The following is a 22,243-nucleotide window of genomic DNA, read 5'->3' as shown; positions in this document are numbered from 1 at the left end:
CAGTGCTGAGGCGTGGGCAGTGCCCTCACCCCAAGCTCTGTCCGGGGGGATCTCAGGGGCAATTCATCCTCTCCAAATGCTTTATGAGAGGAGGAGGAGAGACACGGGCAAAGCCAGGGGCAGCAAGATAGGATCATACAACCACAGAAAGGTTTAGGGTGGAAGGAACCTTAAAGCTCATCTCATCTTCCCCCCTGCCATGGGCAGGGACACCTTCCACCAGCCCAGGTTGCTCCAGTCCCTGTCCAGCCCAGCCTTGGACACTTCCAGGGATCCAGGGGCAGCCAAAGCTGCTCTGGGCAACCTGTGCCAGGGCCTGCCCACCCTCACAGGCACCAATTTTCCCCAAATATCCAACCTCAACCTCCTCTCTTTCAGTTCGAAACCAGGGCGTGATGCCGCTGCCGCTGAACAGCCCCGCTTTACTCTCTCAAACCCCACCGGAGCCACAGCGGCTCCCCCTCGGCGGGTCTCGCAGGTGGATGGGCCGAGGGACGGATGAAGGGACTGGACTAAGGATGGATGGATGGATAGATGAAGGAGGGAGGGAGAGAGGGAGGGATGATGGATTGACGGTGCCGCCGCCGCCGCCGCTCCTCCCCCGGCCCATCCCGTCCCGTCCCCGCGGGCTCCGCGCCGCCTCTTGCCGCCGCCCCGCTCCGCTCGCAGCTGACGGGGGCAGCCCCTTGTTTACTGGCCGGGGCGCCGCCGCCAGCCCGGCCTGCGCTGGAAAGGGCCGCCGGGCCGGGGCCGACAGCGCGGGCAGGGAGGGGCCGGCCGCTATAAAGGGGGGGCTCCGCGGGGCTCCCACCGGCGATGCTCGGCCGGGCCCGGCCCCCGCGCCCGCCCCGCGGGTTCTGATTCGCGCCGGGCGGCGGCGGCGGCGGTGGCGGAGCGGGGATGGGAGCGAGAGCGGCGGCGGCGGCGGCGCTGGCCGTGGCCGTGGTGCTGGGAGCCTGGTGCGGCCGCGGCCGCGGAGAGAGTGAGTGGGGGCCGGGAGGAGGGGAGGGGAAGGGAGGGGAGGGGAGGGAGGGGGCGCCGGCGGCAGCGCGGGCCCCGCCGTGCCCTTTGTACCTGCGTGGGGCCCGCGGGCAGCGCGGCCGCGGCCCCGGAGCGCTCCCGGGTCACCTTCACCCCCCCCCACCGGTTCGGGAGGGCCCGGCGGGCGCCGGGGCGGGAGCGGGGTTGGCCCCCGGGAAGGGCTGCGGGGGTCGCTGAGGGCCCGGCCCGGCCCGCGGGGCCCCGCGGTGGGGCCCGGAGGTCACCGGGGGCCGCGCCCGGGGCAGGCGCGGGGTAGGGCACGGCCCCCTCTCCGCTTCATTCCCTGGGCTCCTGCCCCTGATCCTCTTCCCATGAGCCCCCTTCCCCGGCTCCCCTCTCCTTGCTCCCCCACCCCAGTCCCTTTCCCTGCCTCTCCTCTCCGCTCCTCTCCCCAGACCCTTCCCCTGGTCCCGCACCCTAATCCATTTCCCCGGCTCCCCTCCCCGGTTCTCTCCCCGAACCTTTTCCCGGTTCTCTCCTCCCTGGTCGCCCTACCCGGTCCCTTCTCGGGTCTGTCTCTAATCCCCTTCTCCGGTCCCCTCTCCAACCCTCTGCCCCCTCCGCTCCTCGGCCGCCTCAGAACCGGCTCCGGTTTCAGGAGGGTTTAGCGTGGCCAGACGCGGAGGTTTTGTCTTGAACCACTTTTGGGTTCAAGTAGTGCCAAATCCCCAGGTATTAAAGGGGGGAGAGCTCCGAGGGGGATGGTCTTGTATTTACACAGGGGCTTGTTAAAAAACAAAACAAAACAAAACAGGGGCATAAAGATTTTGGGGTGGAGGTCACAAGCTTGTTAAACCCACGGCTGGCTCGAGGTTAAGCCTTACGAGCTGTTTTGGTGGGTTACGTTAAATAAACTTGCTTAGGAAATCCTTTTAATTAGAGGTTCTTTAATTTGGGGTAATTTTTCCCAATTTTTTAACAAAAGGGAAATATTCATTTAAAGACAGCTGACTGGATCCGTGGATCGTCTCTGCCATGGACAGTCTGCCTGTTAGCATTCCCATTGGAAAAGGTGGTAGCAAGAGAATCGGTGCAAATATAGACAATCCAGTGATGGACATTTTTGGGATGTGAATGGTATTCAGGGAATAAAGCAGGATTTATCCACAAAACAGCCTCTTTTTCCAGCAGTAGGACAAGTTCCACGTTTCAAAAATACCCCAGTTTCTTCCTCATACATGTTTTTGTGTTCAAAGCCTTAAAGAAGGCCAGTGGTTCAGTGTTACCTTGGGAGGGTCAGTCCCACTGGTGTGGGCAAACCTGCCCCTTGCCATCAGAGGGATGAAAAAGGCAGTTGACATATAACACTAATAATAAATAAATCCACGTATAGCTTGAGTCCAGCAGTTCCTAATTTGAAAACGTTATTATTACTGCCACAGTGAAGCGTGTCATTTAGTTCTTTATTTAAATCATATTTGCTTTTTGGAATGCAAATGTGTTTTAGGATCTTAACTCCATAATCTTTGCTGTGTTACTGCTTGGTGGGATCGCTCCATGCATGGAGAAACGAAGCACAGGATACCAAAGCAAAGCCTGGGCTGGAATATTTTCATATCATTCACACGGTGCAAGTACTATTTTGCAGATAATTCAGACCACCAGGTCCCTAAATCAAAAGGTTTTCAGCTGCTTGTGGTGCTTGACTCAGTTTTCTGGGAACGATTAGGTCACGGAGCTCTCCGATGGGGATGGAAAACAACCCAGACCCGCGAGGGCACCAGCCTGGCTCGGAGGGGAAATGCACCTACAGGAGTTGCATAAGCAAACAAATTGTTCCCTGAGCAACGGGGCTGATGAGAGCAGCTTTCTTGGAGCCCTGTGCTCACAGACAGGCCTCGAGATAATGCTGTTCTCCACTCCCCATCCATAGTTTTCCTTGTGCCCCGTGTCTTTTCCCTTCCCGTCACTCCCTTCAGACAGCAGCAGTTTGGGGGGAAGGCAGCGTGTGGAATGTGTAGGTGGTTCAGGAGGCAAATGGAGGGGATGGTTTAAGTTCACATTTACATCCTCTGGATGCAGAGTTTTCCCTCCTCGATCCATCCCCATCTGTGTGAGGGCTCTCTTCCTCTTACACGAGACTGGAGGGAGTTGGTGAGTTCAGAAGTTACTGACACAAGTATAAAAAAAAAAAAAGAGTTAAGGAAAGGAGACCCAACCTGTGCCTAAAATGAAGATCCATAGGTCTTGTTTTGGGAAGAAAAACAGGTTTGTATATTTTTTTTTTTTTTATCGCTGTGTAAACATAATGCAATTTCTTGAAATAAATCTCCCCCATGACTCATGCCCGTCAGTTCATTAGCTGTGGTAATTGGGGTGGGATTTACCTCACCTAGTTTTAGGCATCTACTAATGGAACAACTTACTCTGGGCTCCTTTTGTGGTTAATGGAAAACTAATCAATGCACTCACTGGAGTTTGGAGTACACTTCCCCCGCTTCGAAACTCTGGCCCTAAATTTGGGTGCTGCACATGCATTGCCTGCTGCTGATGTGGGAGTTGGGAATCTAGCTGAGATTTCTCCCTCGAAGTCATCATGTGGGACAAATCTTACTGGGTACTGCTGTAGTACTACCCTTAGAAATAGGTTGCTTCTTAATTATTGTATCTATCTGGCTCGTACAGGTGTTTATGTGCTTGGGAACTCATGAAGAAACTGCCCCCTTGTCCCACCTCGACCCTGTCTGTCAGTTTTTGGTGTTGAGAGACTCGGCCTAGAATGAAATTGTGCTCCCAGAAGGGTGCAGGAGGAAGGGGGAGTGCAGGAGGAAGGGGGAGTGCAGGAGGGCAGGGCTGCACCAAACCCAGCACCGGCCGTGCCTGTGTGTGTCCTCTCACCGCTCTGCAGAGAGGCAGCGCTTACCCAGCAGGGTAAAACCCCAGAGCTTTCTGGAGGTCAGTTTTGGGGTGGAATAGAGATGATGTTGGTATTGGCCATGTGTAGGACCCGTTCCTGCTGCCTTTGAAGCGGGGGGGTCCTCAGGTCTGTCGGCATCGACGCCGACTTCAGCCGTCCCCCCGAGTGATCTGCGTGGTGCTGGGATGGTGTCGCCTCACTGCTGGTTGGTTATCTGTGCCTGGAAACGGGGCAGGATGAGTCCTGCTTTCTGTTTGTGTTTTGAGCTGAGTGAGTAGAGCAGAAAGATAGCCCAAACCAGGCTTTGTAGGCCAGGCTGGGAGTTTATCTGTGCTTTGGGTGACCTCCAGGAGAGGTTTTCCCTCAACTCAGTGGTGCCAGTGTGAGCTGGGAGAGGTAACAGGCACCCTGAGGGGCTGGGGGTTTGGAGGGGCTCACTTTGGAGTTCATATCCAGCTCTCTGCTCAGATATGAATGCCTGAGGTGCAAAACTGAAGCTTAAAAATTCGTATTTCACAGTCAGGTGGTTTGTATGTTCATGAAACTATTGCTGCAGTGGGTAGAACTGTCTCGCAGTCCCTGCCACTGTCCTGTCACTTAACAGGGTGTTTTAATGTCTCAGCAGTTATCCCAAGAAACACCCCAAAGTCCTTTTCCCACTTTCCTAATACCACTACCTTGTGTAGAATTGCAAAGCTTTTGGCTGGACCGAAGTGAGTGTGATTTTTCTCCAGTAATTTGTTTATTCAGCAGGCAGCAAACACTATTAAAAAAAAAGCAGAATTAACTAATAGTTACCTCAAATGGTTTGTGAGCCTTCTGTGCCAGATTACACTGGTCTGTATTGTTGGAGGCCAGAGCTCTGAAGCAGTGAATCATTAAGGTTTGGTGTCCACATGATTTACTATAAACAAGGTTTAAGTTCCACCTATTCCCCTGGTTAGACTGTCTTGAAAACTTAACCTCTGGCATCAGATCTGGTTTCTTTATTCGGGATTTGAAGGTTGTTACCAAACCAGTTCTGTCTGAGAGGCTTCAGCATCCTGGGATTTGTTTGTTTGTTTGTTTGTTTTTAAAAAGCAGGAGTTCAGCTTGGTGCTGATGGAACATGTCTACAATGATTTATTCCCTTTTTGAAGTTGCTGTGAGTAGCTTGGTAGCAGGGATGGAGGATGTGCTTCCTCTGGCAGCTGTGCTGCTGGTTGTGGGAATTTATGTGTAGTAGAGGCTTTGCCAGTAGTTTGCACAGGAGCAGCTTTTTGGGCCCTACTACTGGAGAATCAATTTGGGATCTTTAGTTCCCCTGCAAGCTGATTTATCTGTTTTTTGGAAACCAGGTTGTCTTGTGCTATAATTGATGGCTCAACTCTGCTCTCCATCTTCTGGGATCAGATCTCCCTTGCCTTCATCGTGAATGGTTGACTAATCCCCCTGTCCCTGCAGAAGAAATACTGTTGAGGGAAGCTGTGGAAAAAATGCTTATTACTTTGCTTTGAACTGCTTCTTGTTGTCTTGGTAACAATAAATTTATGGGGTGACTTAAACAGCTACTGCAGGAACAGGAGATACAAAACTGCTGCAGATTCAGAGGCGTGAAAAGATGGGGAAGCCTCCAACCAAAAAGCGCATTTTGTTTCAGATGTTCTTCGTCCCTTATTATTCTCCTTGAGGGGGTGAAGAACAGGAGCTGTGTACTGTGGTGGTACTCATCACTTAAAAACTAAACTGGAGTAGAAGGTGAAAAAATAGTTAACTCTGATTTTTCTCTCAATATGGAAAATGGTAAAAAAAGCAATTTAATCTGTATAGATTTATAAGCATATTAGTCTTTTATTCAGTTGTTTGCTTCAAAAACAAACCTCTCATGTGCTCTGAAAGCCTCCTGAGTTTCCATCCCAGGCTCCCAGCAGTGTTTGCCATCCTTGCATTAAAGGGCTGGGGTGGAACCCCCAGTGCTGGAGAAGAGGATGTGACCATCATTCCATCATCCCACTGCTGCTGCTGCTCAGCTTTGGGAGCAGCAGAGTTTGGATAACTCAGGGGACATCCTGGTTTGCCAGTCAATGGCCACTAATGCATTCTGTCTTGGGCTTGAAATGGGTGAAAAATGAAAAAAAAAATAGTTGTAAAACGCGACCAGCTGATGGATTGTGGATGTTGTACTCCCAGCTCTGGGAGATTTACATGATTCTTTACCTTCTCAAAAGCCCCACCTGTCTCTTTTTAGATGCAGCTTCAGCAAAGCTTTGCTCTTTCACACATCTCCTCAAAATACTGGGTGTTCTCAGGCTTTGGCCACCTCCAGTGGGGAATCTGTGCTGGGAAGGGGAGAGCTGAAGGGGAGGGAGGTTTGTGTTGTGTCCTGGGTGGGTGTTTTAAGTGGTTGGATTTTTTGGAGGAGGTTGGAGGATCTTTTGAGCAGCTTTTCAGGCTGTTTGGGCCAGGAGCAGCATGGCCTGTGTTAGTGGTCATCTCTGGAAGCCTGGAATGATTTGGATCAGGTTCATGGACAGTGGAATTTAACTGGATTTGAGTCTTTAGGGAAGTGGGGAGAGCTGGGATCTCCAGGGCTGCAGAGACCAGGCTGGGGCTTGATGGGAGCAGAGCAGACCTTTGGAAAAGGGATGGAGGGACAGGACAAGGGGGAATGGCTTCACACTGCCAGAGGGCAGGGTTAGATGGGATATTGGGAAGGAATTCCTGGCTGGGAGGGTGGGCAGGCCCTGGCATAGGTTGCCCAGAGAAGCTGTGGCTGCCCCTGGATCCCTGGAAGTGTCCAAGGCCAGGCTGGATGGGGCTTGGAGCACCCTGGGCTGGTGGAAGGTGTCCCTGCCCATGGCAGGGGGTGGGACTGGATGGGCTTTGAGGTCCCTCCCAACCCAAACCATTGTGTGATTCCATGATAACCCTCTCTGGGAAGTCTGGCTGGGTGTGCATCTGTTCCTCTGCCAAATTCCCTTGGTGCTGGGCACCCACCCTGAGGTGATGCAGCAGTTCCCACCCAGAGTAGCTCCTTCACACCAAGTTCCTCAGCTCTGCTCCTGGAAAATAGGGAGATTTCCACAGCCTGAGATGCAGCCACAGCACCAGGAGGGCCTGGCCCTGGCTGTGCCAAACTGGAGATCTTCCCACCCGAGCTCCAGGTTCTCTTTCCGTGGAGCTGAGCAGGGATGGCTGTGGGTGAAGAGCTTGTCTGGGGCCAGCTCGTGTCCAGTTCCTGGTGACTTCCCTAATTCCAGGAAAAAGGATGAAAGACTGAGGCAGTTGTGCTCAGTGTGTATCTGCATCTCATGGCCTTGAGCCACAGCAATAGCCTGGAGCTCTCACTCCCCAGAGTAATTCCTAGTCTGGAGAGCTGAGCTGTATTTTTTGCCCTTTCCTTTTCCTTAAGGTCACATTCCAACAGGCAGGACTTTATCCTGTGAGACAGGAGCTGGCCCTGGGTACCACCTCAGCACTGCCTGTGTGCTCAGCAGTCATGAGGACCACTGATAAATGAGAACCAAGACGTTGGGTTTTGAATTTCCCTGAGTTTTACTGTTGTGGTGACTCGTACACTGAGTTTAATTTGTCCTTCTGTTACTTCTCCTTTCGTGAAGAAACCACTACCCTGTGCTGTTGTGCACTTGCTTCCTTGGAAATGCCAAATCTTATTTATTGCAAAAAAAAATATTCAGGGTATGTTGCTCTCCCAGTTCTTTTAGCCCAGGGGTGGGATGTGCAGCAGGACAGCTTTGGAGTTACTTTCCAGTCTGGGATGCAGAGGTTGCTGCTTCCTTTCCCACTTTTTCAAGTACATCCCTAATCTTTGAGGCACTTTTTCTTCCAGAAAGCAATTTATGAAACAACGTGGGTACAGTGCCAAAAAGTCCCATTGGGCAAGAGCGTTGCTTCAGATCCCATATTGGTGTTGCCAAATTGAATTTTTTTTTTTTTTTTTAATTACGGTGGAACAAATTTTTGAATAATCATGAAGACATTTGCGTAGAATTTGGTTTTAACCCCTGCAGCAGAGGGCTGTGTGAAACCAGGAGGAGTCAGGCAATGCTAACAGTGAAATATTTGTGTCTGCATCAGTTCTGTAAGGCCTGGTTGTTGCTGGGTGATCTCTTGAAGCTGTGATGTGATGATTTTAGTGTTGGTGAGCTTTAAATACAGTGACAAAAAGGGAAAAGGTCCTGTGCTTCTTGTTCTCAAGTGGGGAGGGAAGGTGCTGGCTAAGCTTTAGACAAAAGGGAGAACCCTTTTCAAAAAAGAAAAATTCATAAAGAATCCACCTCGATTTGAATTTTAAGGTCTGGCTGATGTTTCTGTGAAGTTTTGATTTCAAAAGGGTTGTCTCTGGGAGTTCTGTTGTGCTGTGCTGGTGCAGGGCTCTGAATTTCCTTCTTTATTACTTACCTGTGTTTAGAGTTAACAAAAATGTTTCCCTATTCAAACTTTTTCCTTCTGCTGGTGCCTGGATTCCTACTATTCTGTTTACCTTCTAATTTGTAGTTGTTCACTTTTGCCAGCTCTTTGGCTTACTGGTTCTGCTGAATAAACTGCCCAGGTAGTCAAGGCAGGGGAGATTTTGCACCCATGAGAAAATAATAACAAAAAAAAAAAAAAAGCCCCAACACCTCATCTGAAAAGAATGCTCAGGGCAAAAATTACTAACGTGGTAAATGCCTCCTGTCAGCAGAGTCTGGGCACAGGCGTGGGCCGTGCTCCTGCCTGGCTGTATTTCCAGGTTTTTCTGCTGCCTTCCCAAGCCCTGCCACCTCTGGCCATTATTCTTTTGGTGTCTTCCCCTCCCTTCAGCTGTTCCAAATCGCTCCCTGTGATCCGCTGGCGTTAATTGCACAATCCGAGACACACGGGGTAGGTGTGTCGCTGGCAGCTGCCTAAAGAAAACAGCCCCGGTTGTCTCAGATGCCTCTTCCTTTTGTGAGGGGTGTCTGGTGTTACCCCCGAGCGGTGACAGGGGCAGCAGCCTGACCGACCCTCGAGATGGCAGAAAAAAAAATGACGAAATGCTCTTCCAGTCTTATTTTGTAACCGTTAATAGCAGGGAATGTTCCCCACAGTGTATTTCTTAACACTCGAGGGCCGCTCTGCCGAGGGGGCCACGTGTCCCGGTTACGGCGCAGTCGGGCAAAAAAACGTTGTGTTTGAGAAGCTCAAAAAACAACTAAGCTTCTGTTTAAATAAATAAATAAGTAAACAAACAAATAAATAAGGTTGTCCTTTGCCTCCCAGTTTGCAGGAGCATGGACATCCGCAACAACCTGACCCGGCTCAGCATGCTGGAGAACTGCACCGTGATCGAGGGCCACTTGCAGATCCTGCTGATGTTTAAAACCAAGCCGGAGGATTTCCGCGAGCTCAGCTTTCCCAAGCTGACCATGATCACGGACTACTTGCTGCTCTTCCGTGTGTACGGCCTGGAGAGTTTGAAGGGCCTGTTCCCCAACCTCACCGTGATCAGGGGGACTCACCTGTTCTTTAACTACGCCCTGGTGATTTTCGAGATGGTTCACCTGAAGGAGATCGGGCTCTACAACCTCATGAACATCACCCGGGGCGCCGTGAGGATCGAGAAGAACAACGAGCTGTGTTACCTGTCCACCATCGACTGGTCGAGGATTCTGGACTCTGTAGAGGACAATTACATCGTGGCCAACAAGGATGACAAGGAGGAGTGTGGAGATGTTTGCCCTGGGACCGTGAAAGGGAAGAGCAACTGCCCCCCCACCGTGATAAACGGCATTTTCATCGAGCGCTGCTGGACGCACGATCGCTGCCAGAGGGGTGAGTGCAGGGTGCTGGAGCTCAGCTCTGGGCCTGCTGTCACTGTTTTGAACCTTCCAGGTCCTGTGATGCACTGGCAGAGGTTGCCCAGAGGGGTCTGTGAATGCTCCAACACCTGGAGTGTCCAAGGCCGGGTTGGACGGGGCTTGGAGCAACCTGGGGTGGTGGGAGGTGTCCCTGCCCGTGGCAGGGGGTGGGAACTGGGTGATCTCTAAGGTCCCTTCCAACCTAAACCATTCTGTGATCTGTTGGTACCTGTTGATTACTTACCCTTAAGTACAAGTTCCTAAAAGCCAGGCTCAAAATTGGCACTGGAAGGTGATGAGAGGACCTTTGTGATGGGGCTGTTTGAGAAGTTCTTTCGCCTGCATATATGAGGGATCCCAAAATGTGTGTTTTGGTTTCTCTGGAGAGTCAGGAACTGCCTGGAACACCCCATTTTAGTGGACTGTGAGTGGAACTGGTGTCTTGCATAGTAGCTGGTGCTCTGAATATCTCTGTTGGTGCTTGTGTGGGGATTTAAAAGTCCAGACTGACGGAAAGGCTGCAGCAGATGGGAACAGGACAGCAGGGAAAAGCCTCTGTGGGATAAACCTGACCCTGGAAAGGGGCAATAACATTTTTCCTGAAACCCTCCTGCTGTAAAAACATCGAGCAGTGCTTGCACAGAGTGAGAAGCAGGAAGCCAAGTCAGACCTGAAGGGGAAAAGGGAAGGAGGAGAGAGGACCTGGCTGGGGTGGGGGGTGAAATAATGGGGTCTGGTTTTGGTTCAGGGGAGAAGGGGTGTTCAGAAAGCTCCCTGAACTCCAATTCTCAAACTCTGCTGGAGTTGCTTTGAATTTCGTGCAGATTTGTTTTTACTGAACTTGGACCTGACCTTAAGTTTAGCTTTAATTATATATTTACTCTTGATTCATGTCAAATCTGACTTGACGGGGAGCAGAAGTGAACTGAGGTGAGACTGACACATTGAGGGTTTGTCTGCCTTTCTGGAGGCCGAGCATCCCAATGAACCAGTGTGTCCTGAGACGAAATTAGGAAACCTGTGGGCTGGGGAGAATTTCTTGCCAAGCTTTAAAGGGCAGCTCTTGAGTGCTGAGTGCCAAATTTCAGGAGGAATTCCTCCCAGTGTGCACAAACTAATGCAATTAATGTGGTTTCCCCTCCGCTGCTCCTCACCCCAAAATTGTCCAGCTTCCTTTTAAAGAAAGTGGTTATTTTTTGTGGCCAGAATAACAGGGTAGGAGCAAGAAGATGCAAGTGTGTACGTGTGTTCCTTTTTTTAAAATGAGAAAAAAAAAAAAAAGGAATCCTATTTATAAACTTTGGGGGGTACAGTTATATCAGCACTGAAATGTAGTTTCTTATGCATTTAATTTGTTCTGCTTTCTGCTGTTTCATGAGGTTAAAGGTCCAAGTGACACTTTTTCAGTGGTGTCCCTCATTCCTGGGAATTTTTTCTGGGCTGCAGCAGACGGGAATGTATTGTTTCTCTCCTTTATACAACTGCCTGCATCCATGAAACCTGTAGGAATGTGATGTTCCACCACTGGGACAGGAATCTCAGCTCCTCAGCCCTCTGGTAAACGTTCACTGAGTTTGTTGGAGGACCAACAGTGACTGAGCTCGCTTGCTACGTCTGTTTGACCCAGAAATTGAGATTTAAACTGGAAGACGGTTCCAAAAGTCACCGTACACGGATGGTCCCATCTGATTTCCCTCGCAGAAGCCGTGGACAATCAGTGCTCCCGCATATTTGGGCTGCATTTCCCAAACCACTTAACGAGCCGGGCTTATCTTTGGTTTTGAACCTCAGGATTTGTTACTTTGAATTTTTTGGTAGCTGGTGTTTCCAGCACCGGGGGGGATGTGTGTGGGTCATCCTGTGCCTTGGGACACCTTCCCTGTGTATTTCTGGAGTTATTTTGACGACCTGAGTGGTCCTTTGGACCTTCCAGGCCGTTTTGTGAGGAGCCTTTAGGCTCTGAGCACACGCTGGTGGAGATTAAGGGACGTTTATTTAGCGAACCTGCCGGTGGAATCGCTGCGTCCTCTGTTCTCCTGCCAGCCCATAATGTATCCTTAGCATGTGTAATTGTTGTGTCAAGATTATTAAGAGCTTGTGTGAATTGCATTTTGGCTTTCCTTAGCCCGGAGAGCCTCACAGCAGCTCCCAGTACCGGGGGTATTCACGGCGTGAAATCTTTCCCTCTGCGTTTTTGCAGCTTATCTGGGAATCTTCAGCAGCTGAAACAGGCCTGAATTCTCCTGCCTCTCTGGTTTTAAGTGTGTTCTCTTTTATTTTTTCTCTTCTTTTTCTAAACTCAGCAATTTCAGGATCATTTTCATAGGGAAGTTTGGCCCTGTGTGTTTGTTTTGAGGCAGGTTATTTGTGCCCCTGCTTTGTTTTGGTGCAGAATCTCCAGTTTTCCTATTTTTTATTTTGCATCTCAGGATGGGAAGTTGTTGCTGTCTGAGCCCCATAGCGCTGCTGGAGAGCACTGCTGCCCTGGGACTGGGGAAAAAACCCCAAAGGAGATGTAAATGTTGATGGTTTTGATGCGACAGAACGTGTGTCGATTGACGGAGCCAAGTCCCAAACTGAGCAGCTTTTCCAGCCTGAAAGACTTGGGAGAGTCACTGGAGAAAATCAGATGGGCAAGAAGTTTGGGAGAGCACGTGTGGGGAAGGCTGAAAGGTGTCACAGAAAATTAACTCCCTGCCAGGAGGGTGTAGCCAGGTTGGGGGATTGGACTTTTCCCAGGTAACAAGTGACAGGATGAGAGGAAACGGCCTCAGGTTGCCAGAGGGCAGGTTTTAGGTTGGATATTAGGGAATATTTTTTCATGGATAGGGCTGGAAAGCATTGGACCTGGCTGACCAGAGCAGTGGTGGAGCCACCGTCCTTGGAAGTGCTCAGAAAATGTGTGGATGCAGCACTTGGGGACAGGGATATTTTATTTAATCAGCACAAAGATCCCGGTTAACTCCAGGATTGACTCTGAGTTACAGCACAGAATCCTCTCCAAGGCTCTGAATCATCCTTGCAGCTCCAATTCCAGCCTGGAAATTTTGGGTTTTTTTTCCCTTGTTGATAACACATTGGAGACAACAAAGTAAAGGATCTCCTTCCAGGCCTTGGAGAGAAGGTTCGGGACGAAACCAGCGGGGAGGAACTGAAATCACTTGTGGGCAGCTGCACCCTTTGAAAAACCAGTTCCAATGTTGAGGAATCTGTGTCTGAGAGCAGGGCTGTGTAGGTGGATCCGCTGTGGATTGGGAGCTGTCAGGATGTGCTTCCTCAGGGTTTTATTTGCTTTTTTTTTTATTATTATTATTTTACTCCCCCTAAATCTCTTGTGTTGGTGTGAAAAGCAAGTCGGTTCAGTTGAGGCCAACTCATGTTATATTTTGGGTAGGAAGGGAGGGAAATGTGTAGTCTGGTTGGAATTTGGATCTAGCCTGATGCTGTTTATGGCAGCCAAGTGCTGTTCCTGCTCTGGGGGTTTTGTACCTCTCCGCTCACATTTTTAACGTTTTTTTTTTTCCCCCCATATGTTCTTACTTTTATTGCCATAAAAACACTCTTTTTTGGTTCTGAGCAGCACGTTGCTGCAGAGAGAGTCTTTGCTGAAGAATGCAGACAACAAAAATGCTGGAAATGCCACGTCCTAGACCTCAGTCTGGATCTGCCAAACATGATTTTCATATTTTGCATTTTTTCCACTTTTTTTTTTTTTTTTCCCCTATATGTCTGTCACTCCACTTGAGGAAGGAACAATTCCCTCTGAAATAGGATTTCCTGCCAATTCCCTCCTCATTCAGGCTGCTCTGTCCACACAGAACTTGGAGCAGTTTGCTGGGTTTGTCGGTGTAATTAGAAAGGCGAGTTCAGCTTTTTATTGCATTTTGGGTCATCTGGAAGTGGAGTAAGGTAATAGGAAGGAGAAGTAGAATGGCCAGATGAAAGTTACCAGGAAAATCATCTGCAATCTCAGGCAGTCCCTTGGTGGATACTGAAGGGCCACATTCCTGGAATAGAAGGATGGATATCTGAAATATTTTTTTTTTTTTTATAGGGCCAGATAGTGATAGGGAAAAGGGGAATGGTTTTAAACTAAAAAGTGAATTTCTCCCTGACATCCAGCCTATGAAATTCTATTCATTCTATAGTTCTTCATTCTTTAGAGGATATGATGAAATTCCAGTTCTGTTCATCCTGAATGAAACCTTTGCAGGAATCCGTTCTTGGTCTCGGGATTTCTCGTTACCGGGAAATTTGAGTTCCTGAGCGTGTGGGCCGTTCCAGGTCTGTCAATGGACTCTTTTCTTTCGTTTATTATCTTGCTTTTGTGGGTTAAAAACAAAAGTTGCCTCTCAATTAGTGCAATTTGGAAGTTGTGGCAGAATACTAAATTTGTGGAAAGTATGTGGAACAATTAGGGCCCATTGAAGAGGAGATAAAACAGCAGATGGAAGGGATGACAGTCTGGAATAATTGACATGCAGAGGAGCTGCTAAAGAAAGATTCTGTGCAGAAACAATAATGTTTGTCCAGAGTTTGGGCTGTGATTCTGGGGGCAAAGCAGGAGTTGGACTCTGACCTTTGTGGATCTCTTCCAGCTCAGGATATTCCATGATATTTTTTTTTCTGTGATGTTGGGAAAGCAGGTGTAATGGAGACTAAGGGACACAACAGAATCTCTCTTTAATTTTCCTGTGATTTACCCAGGGAAAATTCTGGGACAGACAGGGGACAAGGTGAGGAACTGAGTTGCACAAAGCACTGAGGGAGAGATTGCTCAGCCTGAAATGTCTTTCAACTGCTGTGAAATCTCACTTGCAGAGAGAGCAGCGCCAGCAGAAACTCTGCAGCCCTGAACCATCTTCAAGGCAGGTTGGAATAACAAAGTTCAGAGGTGTGTGTGGGAAACGTTTTTGTGGTGTTTACTTAGGTAGAAATATTACTTAGCAACAGCTTCCTGTAATTTTTATGTGCTGGGAATGTCTGTAACCATCAGCTTTGGGTTTATTACCTCTGGATGGGAAAAGGGGGCTCGAAGCACCGAGCGGGCTCAGCCAGCCCCCAAGGGCAAGATATTTTTAAAGCTTCAAACACAAAGGAAATTTTTCCAGTTGCTACTACAACGAAGTGGAAGTGCTGCTTTTATTTGGAGATCTGATAAGAGCTGCCTTTTTTTTTTTTTTCCCCTCTCCTAGCCCTGACAAATGCCAGATGGAAGTTGACACCGGATAATCTCACCAGGGTGTCTGTGCTGACCCCTGCCAAGGAACAGCTTAATTGAGGGCCCATGGTTGGGGCTGTTGGGATGTTCACCCACACTGAGACACCCTAAACTAATTCACTTGAGTTTATTAAGACCAGTAGAGGGATTTATGGTGCTTGGGGGTGGGATACAGCCCAGAAGTGGAGGGAAAAGGGGTGGAAACAGCCCCTCCATATTCCACTTTAGAAACACCAAACAAGACTTGTGAAGGGGCAGCTTTTCTCCACCACCCTAGGGTGACACAAGACTGGAGGATTTCGATACAAAAAAGGTTGCAGCTCACTGAGAAATCCCCTCCCATGCAGCTCCCGTGGTCTCTGATGTTTCTCCAGGTTCTTCACTGCTACACCTTTGCTTGGGAGTGAAGGTTTTCTTCTCCTGTCCCAATCCCCAACCAGCCCTTCAAACAGAAACACCTGTCTGATCCTTTTCACCTTTAGAACTCTGGAAAAATAACATCATAGGAAAATCACTCATCTGACAGTCGATACACATTAAAAACAGATAATTCCTCCACATAGTTTAGGTGTCTTAATTTCTGTGCAGAGGTCTTGCCGAGGCAAAAGGTTTTTGAGGAGTTTGAAAGGAGAACGAGGTATTTTGCAGCGAAAATTGAAAAAGTTTTCATCTGCTCTGTTCTGACCTGCTGTTTTAATTCATCCACCCTCAGCCCTGTGTCCAGAACACTTGTTGTTTGAGTCTGGGCCCTTGAGGAGGCTGAGGGGAGTTTAGGGCTTCACGTGCAGTGGCTCAGCCCTGACGTTACTTGAGATGTTTTTAAACCCCTGCTGGATCCTCAGCGGTGACGTCAGCCCTTGTGAGTCCCAGGGGTGCTGTGCCAAGTGTGCTCCAGGTACAGCACTTACTTATCCCGCTCCAAGAGCGGTTCCAAGCCGCCTTATTTGCTTAAACAAGGGAACCTGCACTGCCCCTTGGGAGATAAAGTCCAGGAGACCGAGCACGCTTGGCAGGCACGGGAAGATGCCGTGGAAGTAGGGAGTCAGAGAAACGTGAAAACAATAATAAAGTAATAATTCTGAGCGGCAGTTAAATGTGTGTTAATGCCTGAATGAATGGCAGAGCAGGAAATGGTTCACCTGGTGTGAGGTGTTTGCTCAGGGAGGTGGAGGTGTTTCCTCCCCAGCAAATCCTGCTGGATGTTGGGGGTGCTTTGGTGCTGGGAGATAAGGAATTAGGCAGCTTGTATGGCCCGTGTGTTTTCCTCTCTTCACCCCTCCTTCAAGAGGGCAGGACAATTGTTCTGTATTTTAAATATTAAAACTTGTGATGAATTATTAGAGCATTCTAAGTCGGGTGGAATTCCGATGCCCCTTCCCGGATTTAGGCAAACAAATAAATGGAAGCTGGGTGATGGTAAAACATTCTTTGATTTTGCAAGGAAAGGACTGGAAATATTTGTTGTTCGAGGCAGTGAAGAGATTGTGAACTGTTGGGTCCATACAAAGGAGGGTATTCAGGGAGTGTGAGCAGACCCACTGAAATAATGTCACTTGGCAAAGCTCTCTAAAACATCTTTCTCTGTTAGGAATTGGATTTGACAGGGATTGCCTTTGTAGATAAATTTCGTGGTTTAAAAAAAAACCCCAACAAAACGCAAAAACCTCAAAACAAAAACACAAAAAAGGTCAAACCACCCCCCCCCCCCCAGGTGTGACCAGCACAAAGATGGTTTGTCACTGAAAGGTCGAGGATTTCAGGACCTTTTTGATTAATTACAGAGCTGGGGAATAACCAGCCACGTCCTGGAGGAAGCAACACTCACCCTCCTCTCAGCTTGTAACAATGGCTGGGTACAAGTTCAATGATTAGACTTCCCAATTATATCCTATAATTGTCTGCAAGTTCCCATCATAGGGATGTGAATGGACTTGCTGGGGTGTTTATGCTGCTTAATTAGGGCTGGTGGGTGGGAGAGAAAAAAGGTTGGGTCGGGGAAGGTTGTGGGGGGGGGGCAGGTCCTGGCTGAGCTGCTTGGGATGAACCTGTAGTTGTTCCAGGCTTGGGTCCCAAGTTTTCATCTGGTATTGCATAAGTGTGCAGGGAGATACTGGATCCCAGCCCTGGACCTTCAGAGCCTTTATCTTGATTTTTGTAGCGGAGGGGACTGAGGGGCACCGGGCTGACGTCGTAGGGGAGGCGTCAGCCTGGCTTTATTTTGGCCTGTGACATGGAAAACAAACAGTGATTTAACTTTGGCTCCGTGTGGTGCTTAAATGTTGGCTGAGTGGGTATAAATGGGTTTCATGTGAAGAGTCTGGATTCCTTGTAAATCTCGATTTAAATGAATTGGCGAAACAGGGTGGGACACTCGGCACCTGTTAATGGCCTGAAAGTTTTATCAGTGGAGTTTCCTTCTTCAGAATAGGTTCAGAATGGCTGTTGAGAAGGACAGTGTCTCTGGGACCAGGGACAGGAGTCAGGGAAGGGCTGGAGCTGTGCCAGGGGGGGTTGGGATGGATCTCAGGGAAAGGTTCTTCCCCCAGAGGGTGGTGGGCACTGCCCAGGCTCCCCAGGGCAGTGGGCACGGCCCCAAGGCTGCCAGAGCTCCAGGAGCGTTTGGACAACGCTCTGAGGGACAAGGGGGGATTGTTGGGGTGTCCTGGAGTTGGACTGGATGATCCTTGGGGGTCCCTCCCAGCTCAGGACGTTCTGGAGTTCTGTCATTCTGTGACACTGCAGGGCAGGAGGATTCTATGGACTCACAGAGCTTCTCTGCCCTCCATGGGAATTCCTTAATTTGAGATTATTTCCCTTTTTATTTTCCACTTTGAAGGGTTGGAGGTAGGTGATGTTATGAAGAAAAACCCACAGAAGAGTTGGAAAGAAAAGTCCGGTTAAAATAATGTTGGGGTCAATTTTCTTCTGTTTATTTTTAAAGAACTCAGGGTGTGTTTGGTTTAATTGGCATCACTTTGGAGCACTCCTGAAATAAAAACAAAAAAAAGGGATTTTGATCTTGTGCATCAGGTTAAAGGTGCCCTTTTTCAAGGGTGGCAAGAAATTCTGCTCCCCTGGAATTGTGACTTGGGCAGTTTAAGCTCTTGCAGACATGAGCTCCCACACTGCAGGTGCTGAAGGACTGACAGGGACTGGACAGGTGATTTGTCAGGAGTTATGTCAGGAATTATGACCCTTGTTCATAGTCCTAATGAGGGTGACAGGGATTTAGCGAGATTGGTCTGATGAAGACTAAAATTTGCAAGGCCTTTTTAGCTGGAAAAGAGGAATTTCTTTAATCTATTTGTAGAACTACTCCAGTCTTTTTGTTGGTTTTTTTGGTTTTTTTTTTCCTGTGCAATTTAGAGGCTTCTGGAGCTGCTCCCATCCTAGTGCTGCTCACCTGGGACTTGCACAGAACCGCTGCTGGTGTGTGGCCAATGCTGGAATTTCGGGTCCCTGATGTGATGAGCTGAGCCTGAGCTCAAGTTCCAGCACAAGACTGATGGTTTTTGAGTCAACACACAGAGTTAAGGCAACTTAGGGAGCAAGTTTGCCAGAGATGAGAGAAAATACCTTCAGACTGAGCAGTGAACTCTGTGGTTCTGGTTTCTGGTCCCTCGTGCTCCTCTCAGTTCACTTTGGTCTGACCCCTGAGCACGATTTCCTCGTTCAGTGGTTTTTAAAATGTGAATTATCTGGGGCAGGGAGGGAGGAGATTGGTCCCAGTGTGTTCATCAGAACAAAGCCTGTTGGACTGGAGGAGTGTGAGGAAGGGAGCAGGCATGGCTTGGAGTTGTGTGCAGCTGCGATTTCCAGCTCAACTTTTGGTGTTTTCTCTGGGTTTGCAGTTTGTAATTCTATTAACAGCACACAGCATTATTGCACTGTAGGGCTGTAATCCCTGGGGGGGGTCACAGGGAAGGAGCCATGGGATGGAAGGGTTGGGCTCTCCAAGGTGTTCCAGAGGAGCAGGAACAGATGCACCTTCCCTGCTGAGAGGGAGGAGTTGGGTGCTGGGATGGAACACTCTCCTGGGGCAGTTTGATGACACAAAATGCCCATTTGCTGGCTGATTTTCCCCCGTGGATGTGAAAAGCCCTGATCTGACAGTGGATGTTCCAGGGATGGATTGTTTGGTCTGTCTGAATTTGGCAGCGTCGCTCCCGATAACGTGAGGGAGATGCCATCAGCTCTGAGTTGTTTGTTCTGAAATAATCTGCAGCAACTGAGAGTTTACTGAGCAACCTGCAGCAAGCAAAAAAAATCAAATTCCAGATATTGCTCTGACTTGGGCACTGGGAAATCTCTCCCACAGAGGCTTTAGACAAACTCTGTCATATCCAGCGGCGTTTTGTGATTGAAGAGGTACATAAAGGATGCTTGGGTTTGATTGGGCTTGATTGGAAAAATCTCAGGAATGAGGCAGGAAGCTTTATCCCCGTGTTTTGGGTTTCCCAGGAATAAGGCACATGCAACTCCACGGACATCCTGGGATAATGAAGCGTTTTTCTGTTGCCATTTTCGACTTCATTAAGCACATCCATGTTGCGTTACGACACTGCAAGGGCTTTAATACTTCATGAGCAGTGAAAGGATTCATTAAAATTTGAGTATCAGACAAATGTTCTCCTTGTCTTTTCTGTGAAGACAATCCAATTATACTCTCTGGGTAGTGAAAACAATGATTTAATAGAACGAACAGGGTTGTTTTTTCTGGTCTTGGGTCTTTTCTGAATGTCATCTTTCCGAAGTCAGGCTGATCGCACTGATGTGTTTACACAGCTTCGGTTGGGGATGAAGGAGTCCAAGAGTTCCCTTTAAGTACCCCTCAAAAAGCTCCCAAAAGCCAGAGAGGAAATGGAGCTCCTCAGTGTGATGTCTGACTGTCTGAAAGTCTCGCCCAGAGGAGCCTTAACATGGCTTAAAGGAGTAAGGCCTTTGTTTTAAAACTGTGCTTGAAGTGAAGCCTTTAAAGCTCCATAAACTGTTTCTCTGTTCGTTCAATTCCATGGATTTCAGGCTCCAGGAATCCGTGTTTCTGGCAGAGGGAAGTTGTAGCATATGGTACAGTCTTACATGGAGAACTGAGGAGAAAGCGTTTATGTGGAAACTGGTGCTTTATCTGAAACAACTTCTCACCTCATCAGTGTCTGCACAGTTATTAAATTAACAAAAGAAATGCCATGTGCAGATTACCTTTTTTCTTAGACTTCTCTTCCACACTCCAATAATCTTATCATCTCCAGGGCTGCTTAAATAATTCGTGTCGTGTTTGGCTGCTCTCTCAGCGCTGGGATATCAAGTTTCTAGTCCACAAAAACCAGCCTTTTCGACCTGGCTATCTGCATCAGGAGTCAGTTTTTGTTCTGGGAAACAGAAAATATTCTCCTTGGAGTGTGTGAATTCGGTGGGTGTGATAAGAAAAAAAACGTCCCCTTGTTTTGCATGGCTGGGCTGGCCAGAGGAGGAGCCGCTGCTGCCTGACGGCTCTTGTTGATCAGCACAGAGCGTGTTGTTTTTCCACATGCTCTAATCTGTGATAACAAAAAAGAAGTCCAGATTGTGTTTTTCAAACGCTCCCCAGGTCTCTCTGTGCTCAGATTTGCCGGGGACTCTCCGCTGTGGTAACGTGTCCATCCACCCAGGGCCTGATTTGAAGTGGCACAGGTTCAAACACACACACACGCTGGCTTTGATGCCGAGCAGGACTCAGCAATCAGCTGTCAAGTGTGTTTTGCTTTGTACTCAGTGTTCTGCTGGGTATGGGCTTTGGTACCCGCCAGTCTTGTTCTTGGCGCTGCCAACTGTCCTTGGGTGGTTCTGGGACTTCAATGAACTTCAGGCAGGAAGCGCCTCGAGGCAGAATTTAACTGTGAGATGGGTTTGGACAAACCATCAGCAACGTCTTAGGGGAAGCATTTGATGTGGCCTCAGACAATGTGGATGGACTTGGGGGGGGGGCATCTCCAGAACTTCTCCGGCTCCCTTCCAGTGGCAGATTGACCCCCGTGCTGGCAGCTCTGAGCTGAGAGCTGAAACCTCCGGGGCTCGCTTAAGAAAAGGACTTTTTGTCCCTGGAGAAACTGATAAACTGATATGGCTTCAGGTTTCTTGTAGAGGAGAGTCCCATCTCTTTTGCTTGCTACATAAAGCTGGTTTGTGTGATTTTTTTTTTTTTTTTCCCCCCCAGAGGACTCCATCCATTGTCAGGTGATTTCCATTCCTTTCCATAGTAACTGCCCAGCTGAGGGATCCCTGTGGCATCGATTAGAGCAGCTCTGAATAGTCCTAATTGCTCTGCAGTGGACAATGCTGATGGTGACTGGTGATTAGACCATATCTGACTCCCAACACTCCCGAAGCTGGAGGTTTTTAGCACCGTGGCACACGCCAGCACCGGCAGGGTGATGTCAGCAGATCCTGTTCCTCCCTCCCGATGGGCCAAGCGCAGCTTCACCGGCAGATAATGAGACTTCTGCTACTCCTCCACTTCCTTGTCATCGAACAAAGTGACCTTAATGACAGTCAGTTTTATTTCAAGAGCTCACCAAGGCAGTGGGATGAGGTAAAGCAGAGTTTTCACCCTTCTGGCCATTGACAGTCGGAGCCGATTAATTATTGTGGAAGAAGGATTGAGAATCCCAAATCTCCCCTGAGTTTAATGTAACTTGGGATGATTCAGTTCCCCCATCGTTGGCCTTGCTGAGATGGCACAACTAGTTTGGCATGAAATACCTTCAGATTACAACTCTCTCTTGCATAATTTACAGGGAGAAACAGATTAATGGCCTCCAAGGGTGGCTTGTGCAATACAGTTAATGGTTTTTTTTTTTTTTACTCATCTCCAGCCTTTTGGTTTTCCTCGGGGTTGTGTTTGTGTTTGGTAATTTTTATCACTTCTCACTCGGATTAGAGCAGCAAAGGGATGTGGCACAGTCACAGAAAAACTCCAGGGATCAGTGTGTTTGTGAGGAGGAGCTGGTAAAGCCAAAGGATTCGTGGATATCTGGAGGGAGCTGGGCTGGAGGGTTTGTGCAGTGCCACATATTCTTATACAGTCAATTAGTTGAAAATGGGCATTGCTGGTATGCCGAGGATGACAAGGGCGAGTAGTAAATAAAAATACATTGCACATTGCTTGGCTCTGCAGGCAAACAGGATCTATTTCAGTACTGCTAAGGAAATTCTTATACCTCGAAATAAACCGTGGCGAGCGTGCACAGAGCTCTGGGCGAGGGGGAGGGTGGGCAGATTAATGGGCAGGGGCTGAGAAGGCCAGAACAACCCAGGGGGCTGAGAGAA

At 48.8% G+C, this 22,243-nt stretch overlaps 1 protein-coding gene across 1 annotated transcript; it reads left to right on the top strand.

The window, feature by feature from the left end:
- Positions 1 to 907: 907 nt before the first annotated feature.
- On the top strand, positions 908 to 9,751 carry LOC114067120 (insulin receptor-like; the record flags this gene model as incomplete). The annotated part of the gene is made up of 2 exons (XM_027902347.1): positions 908 to 982; positions 9,140 to 9,751. A coding segment is annotated over exon 2 (601 nt), but the record flags the coding sequence as incomplete, so codon positions are not given.
- Positions 9,752 to 22,243: the final 12,492 nt, after the last annotated feature.

The sequence above is a fragment of the Empidonax traillii genome, unplaced genomic scaffold (genome assembly GCF_003031625.1).
Source record: "Empidonax traillii isolate 1590-97213 ecotype Southwest subspecies unplaced genomic scaffold, ASM303162v1 scaffold863:size338993, whole genome shotgun sequence".
Classification (NCBI taxonomy): domain Eukaryota; kingdom Metazoa; phylum Chordata; class Aves; order Passeriformes; family Tyrannidae; genus Empidonax; species Empidonax traillii.
This window is presented reverse-complemented; position numbering and strand designations above follow the sequence as displayed.